This window comes from Suillus subaureus (genome assembly GCF_016647635.1).
Source record: "Suillus subaureus strain MN1 chromosome Unknown BJ212scaffold_8, whole genome shotgun sequence".
Classification (NCBI taxonomy): Eukaryota; Fungi; Basidiomycota; class Agaricomycetes; order Boletales; family Suillaceae; genus Suillus; species Suillus subaureus.
Window position 1 is genome coordinate 1,134,060 of NW_024538564.1, and position 12,361 is coordinate 1,146,420.

General features: G+C 44.3%; 4 protein-coding genes across 4 annotated transcripts; 3 read left to right on the forward strand and 1 right to left on the reverse strand.

The window, feature by feature from the left end:
• Positions 1 to 137: 137 nt before the first annotated feature.
• Positions 138 to 1,247, forward strand: BJ212DRAFT_1297953 (uncharacterized protein; the record flags this gene model as incomplete). Its single annotated transcript, XM_041332642.1, has 6 exons — positions 138 to 194; positions 478 to 544; positions 701 to 795; positions 885 to 970; positions 1,054 to 1,105; positions 1,170 to 1,247. 6 exons carry the CDS (start codon positions 138 to 140, stop codon positions 1,245 to 1,247), a joined length of 435 nt encoding a protein of 144 aa, XP_041195862.1.
• A 658-nt stretch (positions 1,248 to 1,905) lies between these two features.
• Positions 1,906 to 2,770, reverse strand: BJ212DRAFT_1586434 (uncharacterized protein; the record flags this gene model as incomplete). Its single annotated transcript, XM_041342387.1, has 5 exons — positions 1,906 to 2,040; positions 2,204 to 2,398; positions 2,422 to 2,480; positions 2,567 to 2,580; positions 2,606 to 2,770. 4 exons carry the CDS (start codon positions 2,768 to 2,770, stop codon positions 2,208 to 2,210), a joined length of 429 nt encoding a protein of 142 aa, XP_041195863.1. The 3' UTR covers positions 1,906 to 2,040; positions 2,204 to 2,207.
• A 6,450-nt stretch (positions 2,771 to 9,220) lies between these two features.
• Positions 9,221 to 9,818, forward strand: BJ212DRAFT_1297955 (uncharacterized protein; the record flags this gene model as incomplete). Its single annotated transcript, XM_041332643.1, has 3 exons — positions 9,221 to 9,340; positions 9,473 to 9,620; positions 9,673 to 9,818. The coding sequence occupies 3 exons, from the start codon at positions 9,221 to 9,223 to the stop codon at positions 9,816 to 9,818; spliced, it is 414 nt and encodes a 137-aa protein (XP_041195864.1).
• A 1,287-nt stretch (positions 9,819 to 11,105) lies between these two features.
• BJ212DRAFT_1445924 (uncharacterized protein) lies at positions 11,106 to 11,569 on the forward strand (the record flags this gene model as incomplete). The annotated part of the gene is made up of 2 exons (XM_041338163.1): positions 11,106 to 11,194; positions 11,248 to 11,569. 2 exons carry the CDS (start codon positions 11,106 to 11,108, stop codon positions 11,567 to 11,569), a joined length of 411 nt encoding a protein of 136 aa, XP_041195865.1.
• Positions 11,570 to 12,361: the final 792 nt, after the last annotated feature.

The window sequence follows — 12,361 nt, forward strand, 5'->3', positions numbered from 1 at the left end:
GGAAATTGATCGAAGCTGGACCTGGATCGATTATGGATACTTAGCAGCGCCGGGCTATCTAGTACTCGGTCCCGATTTCTCATCTCACTGACGCCATACTCAGTGGGTCCCCGATGGTGCGACGCACGCACGCCTGCATGCATACACGCATACTGGGAGTCCATCATTCTCCGCCCGAGAGAGAAAGATGGCATGTGGGTAGAATTGGATATGCACCCACATCTCTTCTATTTCTCTCGGTAGTGTGAAACTGGATGTCTACCGCAGAAGCTTCTGATGGAGGTTAAACGACTCGGATACTGACAGTGACACCTCGATCACTGTGCGACACACGCATTAACGCACGCTGCCAGCAGTCTACGCAGTCCAGGGTGGACGAGGTTGCATGACGGTGCTCTCACCCCCGTGAAACTGGGGTGTGTCTACTGTGGGAGTTTTCTGAATCTGTGAAAGGTTAATCTGATTTTCCTTCTCTAGATGATTGTAGAGTCTGGAGGTGATCGGGATGCTGTAATGATGGGTATTGCCATTGGTAGCGGTGTTGGTGAGTGGTTACCGTGCTGGTGGTGGGTTTTTCTGTTGTGCGTGTTCACGATGAACTCATGTGGGTTACCAAGTGCTTGGTTGCTGCTGTGCCAGATGTCATGCACCCTAATCATCAAATTGAAGACATAGAAACCTACCTTTTGTTCCAACTCAGCTCAGCTATTGGCGTGGGACGTGAGGCTAGTCTCTACAATCCAGTGCTTGGCCCGATCGGTGGTTAAGATGAAGCCCACAGCTGATCGTGTTGGCGTCCGTCCGTTCGGGGATTCATTGTGGTCAGGTTCAATGGATAGATTTTGTTGCATGATTGACTTCGGGTTTGTGGTCTATACTAATAGCCATGCGCAAATTGGGGAGATGAAGACCTAGCTTCTGTTTTGGCACGGCGACTGAAAAACATAGGTCGTAATGGGATAGAGGCCAGGTTTGTACAGTCCAGGTCATTGTCGCCCGATCAATGTTGGACTGGACAATTCATGTTGATCATGTTGACATTCGTGCATTCAGGGATCAGGTCGAGTTTAATGGGAAGATTTTCATCGGGCGTCATTGTGCAATGGTAAGCTCTGAGTGCGCGTTTCTGAATTCCTTAACGTGACTGGATTTCAGGGTTCCGTCGTTAGAGACCGAGTCCGATGGGGGCTTCTGTCACATTGGACAAACCCAATCACGCGGGAGGGGCCGAGACGGAAACTGTGTAGGTCTTCACAATATTAATTTAGTCCTGATAAAGTTTAGGGTGAATCCGACAGTTGGTCGCGTTGACATTTGTCCGTTCATCAGACCACCACAAAGTTAGTGAGTATTTGATCATGATCTACGATATGCAAATGGTTGAGCGTCCAGATGGGGACACTGCACGACGGCACTCAAGAAATTAGAATTCCAGATCTGATGACAGGGATCATATTGCGATGTCAGTTTCCACTCCACGTTGACCCATTTTTATTTATCGTTGTACCAGAGCACACCAGAACAACAAATATCACGGGTAACACACGCATCTTGGAACTGGCTCCCGATCTTGTTCAGTTTTCACGAAACGTACATCTCTTCTCGTTAATGTGATACCTACCTTCGGTACAAGTAGCCGCAGATTTGGAGGACATGCAAGTGTTACATTAGGGCGACTCCTATTGATGGATTGGGACTGATGAAGGACTTTGCAGGTCTTCGATTGGTTGTTCCTTGAAGCCCAGCCAGTTCAATGGCCCGTTATTTATTAAAATTTTCTGTTTGAGGAGTGGCATCGACTCCTCGAGTTTCTCTTTTGAATTAGGTAATGAAGGAAGACATTTCATGGGAGATGCTTCACGGCCATATTTCCAAGTTCGCTGTTTCTTAATACTGAGATGCTGAGTGAGTTTTGCATAGGTTCTCTATGTGTGATCATCTTGACACAAAGTCGGGTGAATATCTGAAGCGTGCGCATGGAGAAAGGGTTCGAATGCTTTGATAAGGAACATCCGCCTTCATTGGTCTGGATAAGGGGGACTGATTTTCGATGAGCATATAATGAACTTCGAGTGATGCAAAAGAGGTAGAATAATAGCCAGTGCTTAGAATACTAAAAGGATGCTGCGAGGTGGGCAGGAGCAAGAAGCACTGCGCCACCTCGCTTATTCGCACGTAGACTAGATCTCTGCTAACCTCGTACCTCATTAATAACCAATAACGCAGCAAAGGTAGCAGTCTGCTAAAGGTACCGGGAAGGGTGCGTAGCCTGGCCCACAGTCGTAGTTGGGCATAACGCACGCCAGGTCCCAGTTACATTGATCATAGGCCTGCTGCGACTTCACCCCAGCGGCAGCGGCAAGGATGGCGAGGTAGGCGAACTGAATCTTCATGGTATCTAGTATATGCGTCAGTGATGACCGTCAGCGCCGGCAAACCATTCACCCTCGAAATTTGGTTGTGTGATGTACGCAAAGGTGCTGATAGTGGCACGTCAAGGAAGAGCTAAGTGTGAAATGGACACGATGTTCAAGTCGGCCCTGCAAGTCTTCAAGTGGTTACTCACTGTAAGTAAAGCAGCTGTCTTTGAAGATTTGAGACTTACCACGTTCAATTTATATGCACCTATCCACCAAGCCTGGAGTTTTGCCAGGTCACCATCCGGCGGTTGGCACAGTGGTAACCGGGAGCTACTTGAAATTATGTAACCCCACCACGTCATGCTGCCATTAGTTCCAACGCCAGCTTGGGTATACCGTATGCTATACATGCAGCACGCACGAGCAGTTCAGCCGCAGCAGAGTGCGAGTTTCGAAATCAACATAAAAAGAGGGAGAGACACAGGTTCAAAGCAGAGTACTCGAGGAGGGAAGCACCAGGGTATTCAATATTCAATATTCAATGATCCAGCATAGAGCTACGAAAGTGCGCAGTGGGTCCACGGCTAAGCATATAGCAATTAACCTGTGACAGCGTCTCAGTAATACTTTGGCAAGGGATACCTACATTTAAAAAGACTTTTAAAAGCGCCACCTCGGCATGAAGTATCAGAGTCATCATGGCACTATTGAGCAAAGTTTTCCCGTCCACGAATTAAGGTACGACGGCGCGAACGAGTGCTGAGATGAAAGTCTGGATTCTATGGGTAGGGCAGTATTGATTATATTAGGTGTGCAGAGCCAATGGACTCGGTGCACGATTCATGAGGGGTGGATTCAGCGTGCGAGTAGGTTGACTGCTTACTAGAAGAATGGTAATTGAATATTGAGCCACACAACTGGGGACTCGGATGACGTAGTTCAGTTACATAAGCATGCCAGGCACGGTCTCCACCTCACTTCCAACTCCCGCACGCATCCGATGATCTTCTCCCTCTAGCTATCATTTCCTCACCCGTGGCACCATCTGAAAGCCTCCAGCAATCTCTCTGTGTTAAACGGCCACACTATGGCCAACTCACGACATGTTAGTGAGTGCATGTGCAAATGTTCTTCGCGAGTTCCTCTGCCTCTTATCTAGCAAGGTGCTTGACCACGTCTGTCTTTATTAGCGTAATACACATACCACTCAGTGCCAATAGATTTGGACAGGTGAAATTCAGTACCTATAAGGTGGTTGACCATGAAATTCATTGTCACCAGATGTCACTGAATCCAATACATTCAGTGATAATATCCATTAATTTAATTGTTTTTACTTCCTGCAGTGCTCAGGCTCAAGGGGCAGTCCTAAAACCTGTCTTAAATATCACTAACCCCACTGTGACATGCATACATACATTTTTGTTGCATTCTATGATCTTACCTTGTGCTCAGACTATACAATTCTCTTGCTTTGACCATTCATTTCCACCTTCACCATATGTCCCTCATGCTCATTCTGGCCCAGGCAACTATTTGAAAATGTATGTGAATGGCCCATGTACACTCATTGATAGCAGAATCTCATACCATATTTCCCACTCAAAAGCATGTCCAAATGCTCCAATGAAAGTTTCCATCTCTAAATGTCTTGTCTTGTTTCTCATCATGCTATCTACCTATACATCTCACAACTACATTGATCTGTTCCTAATCCCCAATACACATGCATGTAGTATCACATACAAAATACCAATAAAAACTGCTCAGGTCTCTAACCTTGTAGGAAAGATGCATGCATCTACAGTATTTCTATTGTCCTGATGTCCATCAGGTCTTGAACAGAAGTCACATCCTTGACCTGTGCAATGATATCACAATCTGATGCAACCCTCTTGTATTCTCTGCCATCCTTCCATGCTAGCAAAAATGTGCCAAAGGGCTGCCCAAGATGAACAAGCAACCATAATGTTTGTGATTCTAGATCAACCACCTCATCTGATGGTGAAGAAGGCGGCATCCAAAAATCCTCCTTGCTTTCCATATTGTCCCCAACATCAGGCAGATCTGCAAAGTATGGTAACTCGAGTAGAGACCGATCCCAGGGATGGACAAGCACAAAGGTGTGCCAAGTCCATGAGAACTGAACAATCGGCTCTTTAGTGGTGATCAGCAGGTCACAAAGACCATCTGTCTTGACTTCATAGCGAGTCTCCTAGGATGGACCATAACTCAAGCTAACATCTGTGACACAGAAGGCGATGCAGGGTAGATGCAGTCTGCAGTTTGTGAAATGAGCAGTGCTCGTGTTATCAAGCTGGTTGTAAAGTTTCAGAGCCAAACCCACAGCCATGGGATTTTTTTGCAGTGAAGAGATACGTGTCTGAATCTGATCTTTGGACAAAGATGGAAGGGTGCATGGAGGAGTGGTGTAAGAGATGATATGAGCCGGAAGACAGCTATTGAACTCAGATGGTTGTCTGACCCAATTGAGGACCTTAATTTTGCCTGATTAAGCAATGATTTCCTGCAGGAGCTGACCAAGTGCGTTCTGCTTCTTCTCCCCATAAATAACAGGTAGGGTGATGCCAAAGATGCCAAATAATGAGTATGCAACATCTTCCCGCCCAGTAGTGGTGTGCTTCGATGCCCATTGCAGTTTCTCCTGGGTGCCACTCATACCTGGATGGAATGTCACCAGGGCCCATACATCTATGCCTGTTGCATCCTCTAACTCTGTCATGATTGCAGGGGACTCTTTGTGATTGAGAGAGCAATTGCTGAGATATATGTAATGACCAATCCTTCTGATAAAAGATGATGACTTTTGGAGCGATGAGTTCTTGAAAGATCCATCCTCACTTGTTCCAAATACTCCTCACCAGTGCACCAGGCTCGGATGAAGGAGGGACATCTGACAGGTAGATGATGGTAAGTGCTGAGTAATGGTACCAGACGAACATGGAGTTGATTGATTCTTGAAGCTCAGTATTGTTCCTCTTGTTGATGCAGCATGTGTCCATCCATGCCTAGCAATACCCAGCATTGTGAGCAATTTTGCAGAATGACTGCAACTTCATGATACCACCAACTCCCTTCAACTCATACACAACTTTGTCCTGGATGTTGTGCAGCAGTGCCTCCATCTCTTCCCACCTGTGTGATAGCAGGACACAGCAGAAGTACTTTGCCACTACCTCTTTGATGCACTCTGTTCAATAGTTTGAATCCTTCATTTGAAACAAGATAAGGTCAATGTACTGTTGGCTCATTTTGAAGGCATTTAATTGTGCTGTTCTATTGCACAAAAGACCTGTAGAGGTGTTGAGCAGACAAAGGGGGGTATTGTTGAGTTCAATCCAAGCGACTCCTTGAATAGTGTCTTCTATTTCAGATGGACAGACATACTGCTGATGCAGATCTGCAGAATGAGATAGACATTTCAAGACCATGCAGGAGTGTTCCATGGCTTACCTCATATGTGCGCTTCAGGAGCATCGTCTAACTTGGACAACATAATTGTGAAGGCCTCAGTAGCTTTGTCGTAACATTGCATGCCACACAGCGCTGTATATTTCAACTGATATCCAATGTGAGACGGAGGATTGAGTTTGGTGACCTATTCATCGCCCAAGTCAACATGGGATACAAAAATGTAGACACCACTGTACCTTTTGCACGTCAAGGAGCACATCCTCCCACAGCATTTTACCTAACTTTGCCTTGCTGCGATTTGCAAAGACAGCATCAGATGCAGAATTCAGGCTGATCACTGTTGAGTAAAAGTCAATGGCCCTGTCATAATCACTTGCAGTGAGGGCAGTATCTCCATTGGTAAGAAAGAGCATGTTGCATTCTTGCTTGGAGGCTGAGTAAAATGCAGGTGAGGATTATAACCTCAGGTGACATCACTGAAGACTTGCTAGTGGACCAGTCAAGGCAGCTGGCTTTCATTGTTCTGTCAATGCTGTCCATCATAGATTTGTATGATTCGAGTACTTCATCAACTTTGCCTGCAGAAAGGAAAGCCTGGCACTGTTTCTGGTGTGCAGTGAGCCACAATGATTTGAGATCCCAGCTGAAGAGCTGGACAAGGGACTCAGTTATGAAAAGCATTGCGTATGCATCACCTTAACACACCATGACCAAGTCCTCATATATTTTATGAATGGGCCATTTAGATGAGAAAGCGCTGGAGTCGATAGCAGCAGTGAGGTAGCCCATGGCTTCATCATGACGTGTGTCATTCAAAGCTTTGAGTCCCAGTTGAACACGTAGATATGCCTAATGTGCGAGTTGCAAAAATGAATATTCATGACCCAGCGCGGATGATATGATACTTACTTGCACAACATGACACATGAGAATATCGGTATTTGGACAACCAGTAGCGAGCTCTTTAAGGAGCAGGTTTGCCTTGTCATGTTGATCTGCATTGAAGAGCACGATGGCCTGGAATACATGAGAAAGTGGAGAGTATGCAATGTAAATGTAACATACCTTGATCATGAGCAGGAAATGAATGGTTTCTGAATCTTGGTCTGTGTACATTGATGCAACATCAAATGCTACCCTTGCATCCAGGACATGCCCTGTTCCACAAAGGGCAATACCCTTGGAGATATAGCCTATCAATGAGGGCTGAATGCTGATGGACTATGTTATCACTGAGTTAGCCTTTCATAATGGCAATGATGGGTCAGTGAATCTTACCTTGATTGCATCCTGAAGGGAATGGTCCCAATCATGTTTTCAGGCCATCACGAATGAGTGATGGACATAGGAAGTATGGTTGTTCACATTGGTGCTGATATCTTGTGTGAGTAGTCCTTCAGTGGTAGATAAGTCTCCAGTTATGCATGCCATGCAGGCTGTCATGGTGGCTAGAATCTGCATGAAACATGCTCAAATTGTGGTATATGAGTCAAGGATAGGAACATGCCTTTGAATTGATGTTGTTAGGTACTGCCCACTCTGAGATCATCTTATTGGCACCTCCACTGAGGATGTGCTTGTTCACAGAGAAAGTGATGCATAACGTCCCAGATAAGTGCTTGAAGATGGCAACACTTCATTGATCTGAGAGCTGCCAGAGGTGGACATCATTGTCCCAAGATGTAGAGGTGATGAGTATGCCAGCAGGATTAAAGGCAATAACATTGACTTGATGAGTGTGACTGGTCCAGGGATCACCAACCTGCTGCCAGGTTGTTGTATCCCATTGGCGAATGGTAGAATTGTCCTTATTGCTGCTTGTGAGAAGGTGTGTGCCATCAGGTGTCCACACAAGTGACTCATTGCATTTTGTGTGACCCTTGAAGGATGTGATGTATTCCCTCATGCCCAAATTATAAATTTCGATGTAGTTGTATGTTAAGATGGCAAGAAGTTCTCCAGACAGCAAATACCAAATGCAGTTGACTTCACTACTGCACTGAATTGAATTTCCTTGCAGTTGCCAGGTTTTGGTGTTCCACAACTTTGTCATTTTGTCATGTGAACCAGTGACCAGTACTTTTCCATTGGGAGAAAAGTCCAGCATGGTAGTATAATGGGAGTGGGCTTTGATGGGTTGGGTGAGCGGTTCTCCAGTTTCTCCATGCCAGACGATGACCTCTCCTATGTCATCACTGCTTGCTATCAATTGACCATCTCATGATACAACCAATCCCACCACTGCACTGTGATGTCCCTCCATCTTCTTCAACACAACACCTGTCTTCAAGTCCCACAGCCAAAGTGTGTTGTCATTTGAGGATGTAACCATCTGTTATTTATCAGGGAAAACTGCAATGGCCCTTACCCAGTGTTCATGACCCTTGAACTCTCATAGGGGCACAGTGATTGGAATGGGCTTCAACATTTTGCTAGAGGTTGACAGCATTGAGCACGGTTGAAGTGGACTTTTGAGGGGTGTCTTTCTCTACAATGTGTTACATGTGAGATTGCAGTATACGTTTTTCAAAAACTTGGCCTCACTACCTTGACCAGCACATTTACACCCTAATTAGGTCAAGGGATGTGATGTGTCACTCTAGCCCACCTGGGTAACACCATATATGGTACATATTAGTAACAATTATGACATACCATACCTGTTACTAAGTAGGGGTGAAATCATATGCTGCAGCACTTCAGCAATAGCCACAGCACTCAGCAGTGACTTCATAGAACTACAGAGGGACTGGTACCATAAATAATAGGGTAGATATGATTAGATCTCATCTAATCTGGTCACATGCCTTTTAGACTCCATGCAATCAATGCTGCTGTGGTCATGCAATTACGCCCACCATGTCCATACTGTTTCCCACACTTGTGTTCCCTTCACACTCATCATTGTGGATGATGAGCACCATATTTCACTCATTTTTCTTTTTTCTTTTTGTGCCTTTGTGATGTCTATATCACCATTATGCCTGTCAACATTTGCGACATTCCCACACCTCTCAAAGCTTGAAGACTGGTCTATCTTTTGTTGTCCTCGTGCACATCCTCTGCCATGCCACCTCATGTGAAGTATCCTTGTGTATGTCCTCTGCCATGCTACCTTGTGTGAACTGACATGTGGCATAATATATAGGCATGTAGCTTGATCTCTTCCTCACTTGCTTCCTTTTCACTACCATCATGGGCTGCCGCAAGCAGAACATGTCAACCTCCTCATGCGTTACAATGTCTCTAGTTGATTCATCATTCAAGATTTGTACCACTACTACATCTCTCACAAAAATTTGCCAGGAGCAGCTATTAAGAAAGGTGAGGCACTGTCAAGAAACACAAGGTATATTGGTAGCTGTAGTTGCCTTCAAAATTTACTATCTTACAACACAGAAAATGTCCAACACATGTGAGAGCTTATGGCCAAGGCCCAGTTGGAGGCAGGTCCTGACTTTGCTGAGCCTATGGACTTTGGTGATTGGGTGTTCAATGATGATGATGAAGACTACAACAATGAGGTGGAGCCAGGTGGTCCTTTGGTATCAGAATTTCTCAGGACATGTGCATGACAGCAGTAAGCATTGGTGTTTGTCTATTGTTAAGTTATCATTCACATTCTCTACAGAGACCCTGATATTCATAGACACCATGACATACAATCTCAAACACAGCATCATCAATGGGCTCACACTGCCTGGCAAGAGCAGCTTCCTGCACTTGTTGACAACTACCTTGCTTGGAAGCACTCTCATTTACAAGAGGATCACAACAACCCTGCACCTCATTCTATATTTCATGTTACTGCAGTCAGGATTTCAGGTAAGTGTACAATGGATGTATGTTATGGTCTTCCTACTAATTAGCTTTCTAGAATATACCCCTTCTATTGCTATCCAGCAATGTGTCGACAAGCCTGCCAACTCATTCCTTCTGCATATAGGATTTCTTGGATGCTCTCTGCTTCAGCCTACCATCGCTATTTGGTTAGAATGCTTGGAACTTTACCATCAGATCTGATGATTCCAATCCTCATTTAGCATTCAAGTGTTTATGAAAGTCTTATGCACCTTACACAATGTATGTTTATCCATTATTATATTAATTATTCATTCACACAACACAGGTGACTTATTTGCCACAACTGCATGAACAATTTTCAATAGTGTTTGATGTCTATGTTAAGGTTGTGTGCTCAAGGGGGTCATATCACAAGGGCTTGGCCTCAGCTCATATGCTGTGCCCCTTTCCCAAGTATGTGCCCTTAATTTCTTGGGGCTAGAACAGTCATCCGGAGTTTCTGGGATTTGACTAGGGTGGACAATGGACATCCAGATCTGAAATGTGAGATACATCTGATGGACATCCAGATGTTATTTGGATAAGCAGATAAGGCTAATCCAGACAAAGTCCGGACTAGAAACTAACAGGGGATAGACTACCCTAAGGTAGAGCCAGAGATGTAGTCTAGGATACAATCCTAAGACTCAGAATATGACAAGAGACTTGGCTCAAGTCCGGAAGATACAGGAATGAGCAGGAACTAAGATGATATTTGAACTCAAGTATTTCTGAGAGTTACAGGAGGTTTATATACTGTAGGTATCATATAGGAATCAGTCAGCAAACACAATGGCTATGTACAAAGCATATGCGAAGTCTATTAGTAAGTAAGACAGATCACCAATAATGCATATTGGAAATGAAATGTATGTAACAGATCAATAATCAGAAGGGAAACATAGTTAACTGGAGTCCAGAGACAGGGGAAGTCTAAATGGGGTTGGGCACTGATATAGGGTTTGGATTCCAGAAGGAAGATAAAGATAGATCAGATCATTGGAGATCTGGATATCTGGAGAAGTAGATTTAGAGTTGAGGGTCCAGAATGGCATATGACAGTCTACTTGAATATTCTATGATGTGTGCACCTGTGCATTGATCAGTTACTTGACAGGGACCACAATAATTGGCTGATGTCTGACATGTGTCCATGCTGTACATTTGAGGTGAGTCTTAGAAAGTGTGTACGTCCATGATATTGTTACTGATGTGCATAACATGAAGCAACTGAATGAGCCAATTTTAATACCATGGTGCCTTTACTGCATGGATGGGAATTTCTCTGCCAAATGACTTGATGGCTCAGGAATGTCTGACCAACGTATATTCCACAGTTGCTACTTCATCTCTCAGGCCAATGTTGAGCACTTCAAGGATGATGCACATAATCATTCTGCACTGCAAACAACAGTATCTTGCACCAAGAACTGGACAGATGCCAAAGCTGTCAAAGAAAATAAGGTTATGGTATTTGATCAGATGGGAATCTTTCTTGTCGCCTGCTGTCATGGGTTCATTGAATGTGTCATGGAGATGGCGCATAGTGGTGAGCTGTATGTTGATATTTCATGGCTATATTCTTTTTCCTTCAATTTATTATTAACAGTGCAAAATATGGACTTACTGCTGTCAATAAAGTGCTTGATGTATGCAGAAATGACCAAGCAATTGATCATGACATTGTGTGTCCATCAAGGAAAACTGTCACTACTAGCTCAATTGGACGCCAAGCCAAGGAATTACATCTACAACTTGTTGTCAATGTATTCCATGGGTTTTCCCACAATTGCCACTGTCAACTTGAAAACCATCCTTTGTATTTGACTGGCCTTGGCATTGAAGATTTAGAAACCTGTGAATGCATCTTTGCAAGCTCGAACAGTACTACACCATTGATATGGCACGCTTCACACTTTCACTGGGTTTAATTCCTTGATCTTCACTTCAACAAGTGGGACATGGATAAGTACCTTGAGCTAAGTATGAATCAGTATGCTACATTACATCTTGCTTAATGTTTCTAGGTCACTTTCTTTATAACAACTATATTCAAGCCCTGCAGATCATCGAGCAATGCAAGGAACTTGTTGATGTGGACTTTCTCAAATGGTGAGACGAGGAATCTGAGTACCTAGGCCAAGTGGCTACTGAGCCCATGGTGGATGCTATTGGTGTCACTTATGTTGAGCAGCTCAAGAAGTTGAAACTTGCAGAGTTTGTTTTTGGTGCCATAAGTTGTGGGATTTTCCTGATGTGGCATCCCTGGAGCGATGTACAGCAGTGTCACTTCAGTTCCATTCCTCACTTACATGCCTACCAACTTTACACATACCTCTGGTCTCAATGCAGCCACACATCATCATTTGAAGGCATTTGAAGCTGATTATGCTGCTGCACTTTGAAGATATGAGTTACAATTAAACATTGTTGCTGATTTTCAGCGCCAGCATGATATTCAGCAGTGCTGGACACCAGAATGTCCTGAGTATGCTATGGCTTTGAAGTACTTCCATGAACACCACTTTGTTCGTGTGGTGGAGGAATTGGAAGGATTAGTTGTGCAACATCTATTTGAACTGTCAAAGGCCAATCTCGCTGGTACAGGTAGGTGCACAATTCTTGGTGGCAGGGTTCACTAATATTTAATTCCCATAGGATATAAGATGTGCAAGTACATTTCCAAAGCCATCACACACTGTTTGGCAGCCATCTGCTCAGCA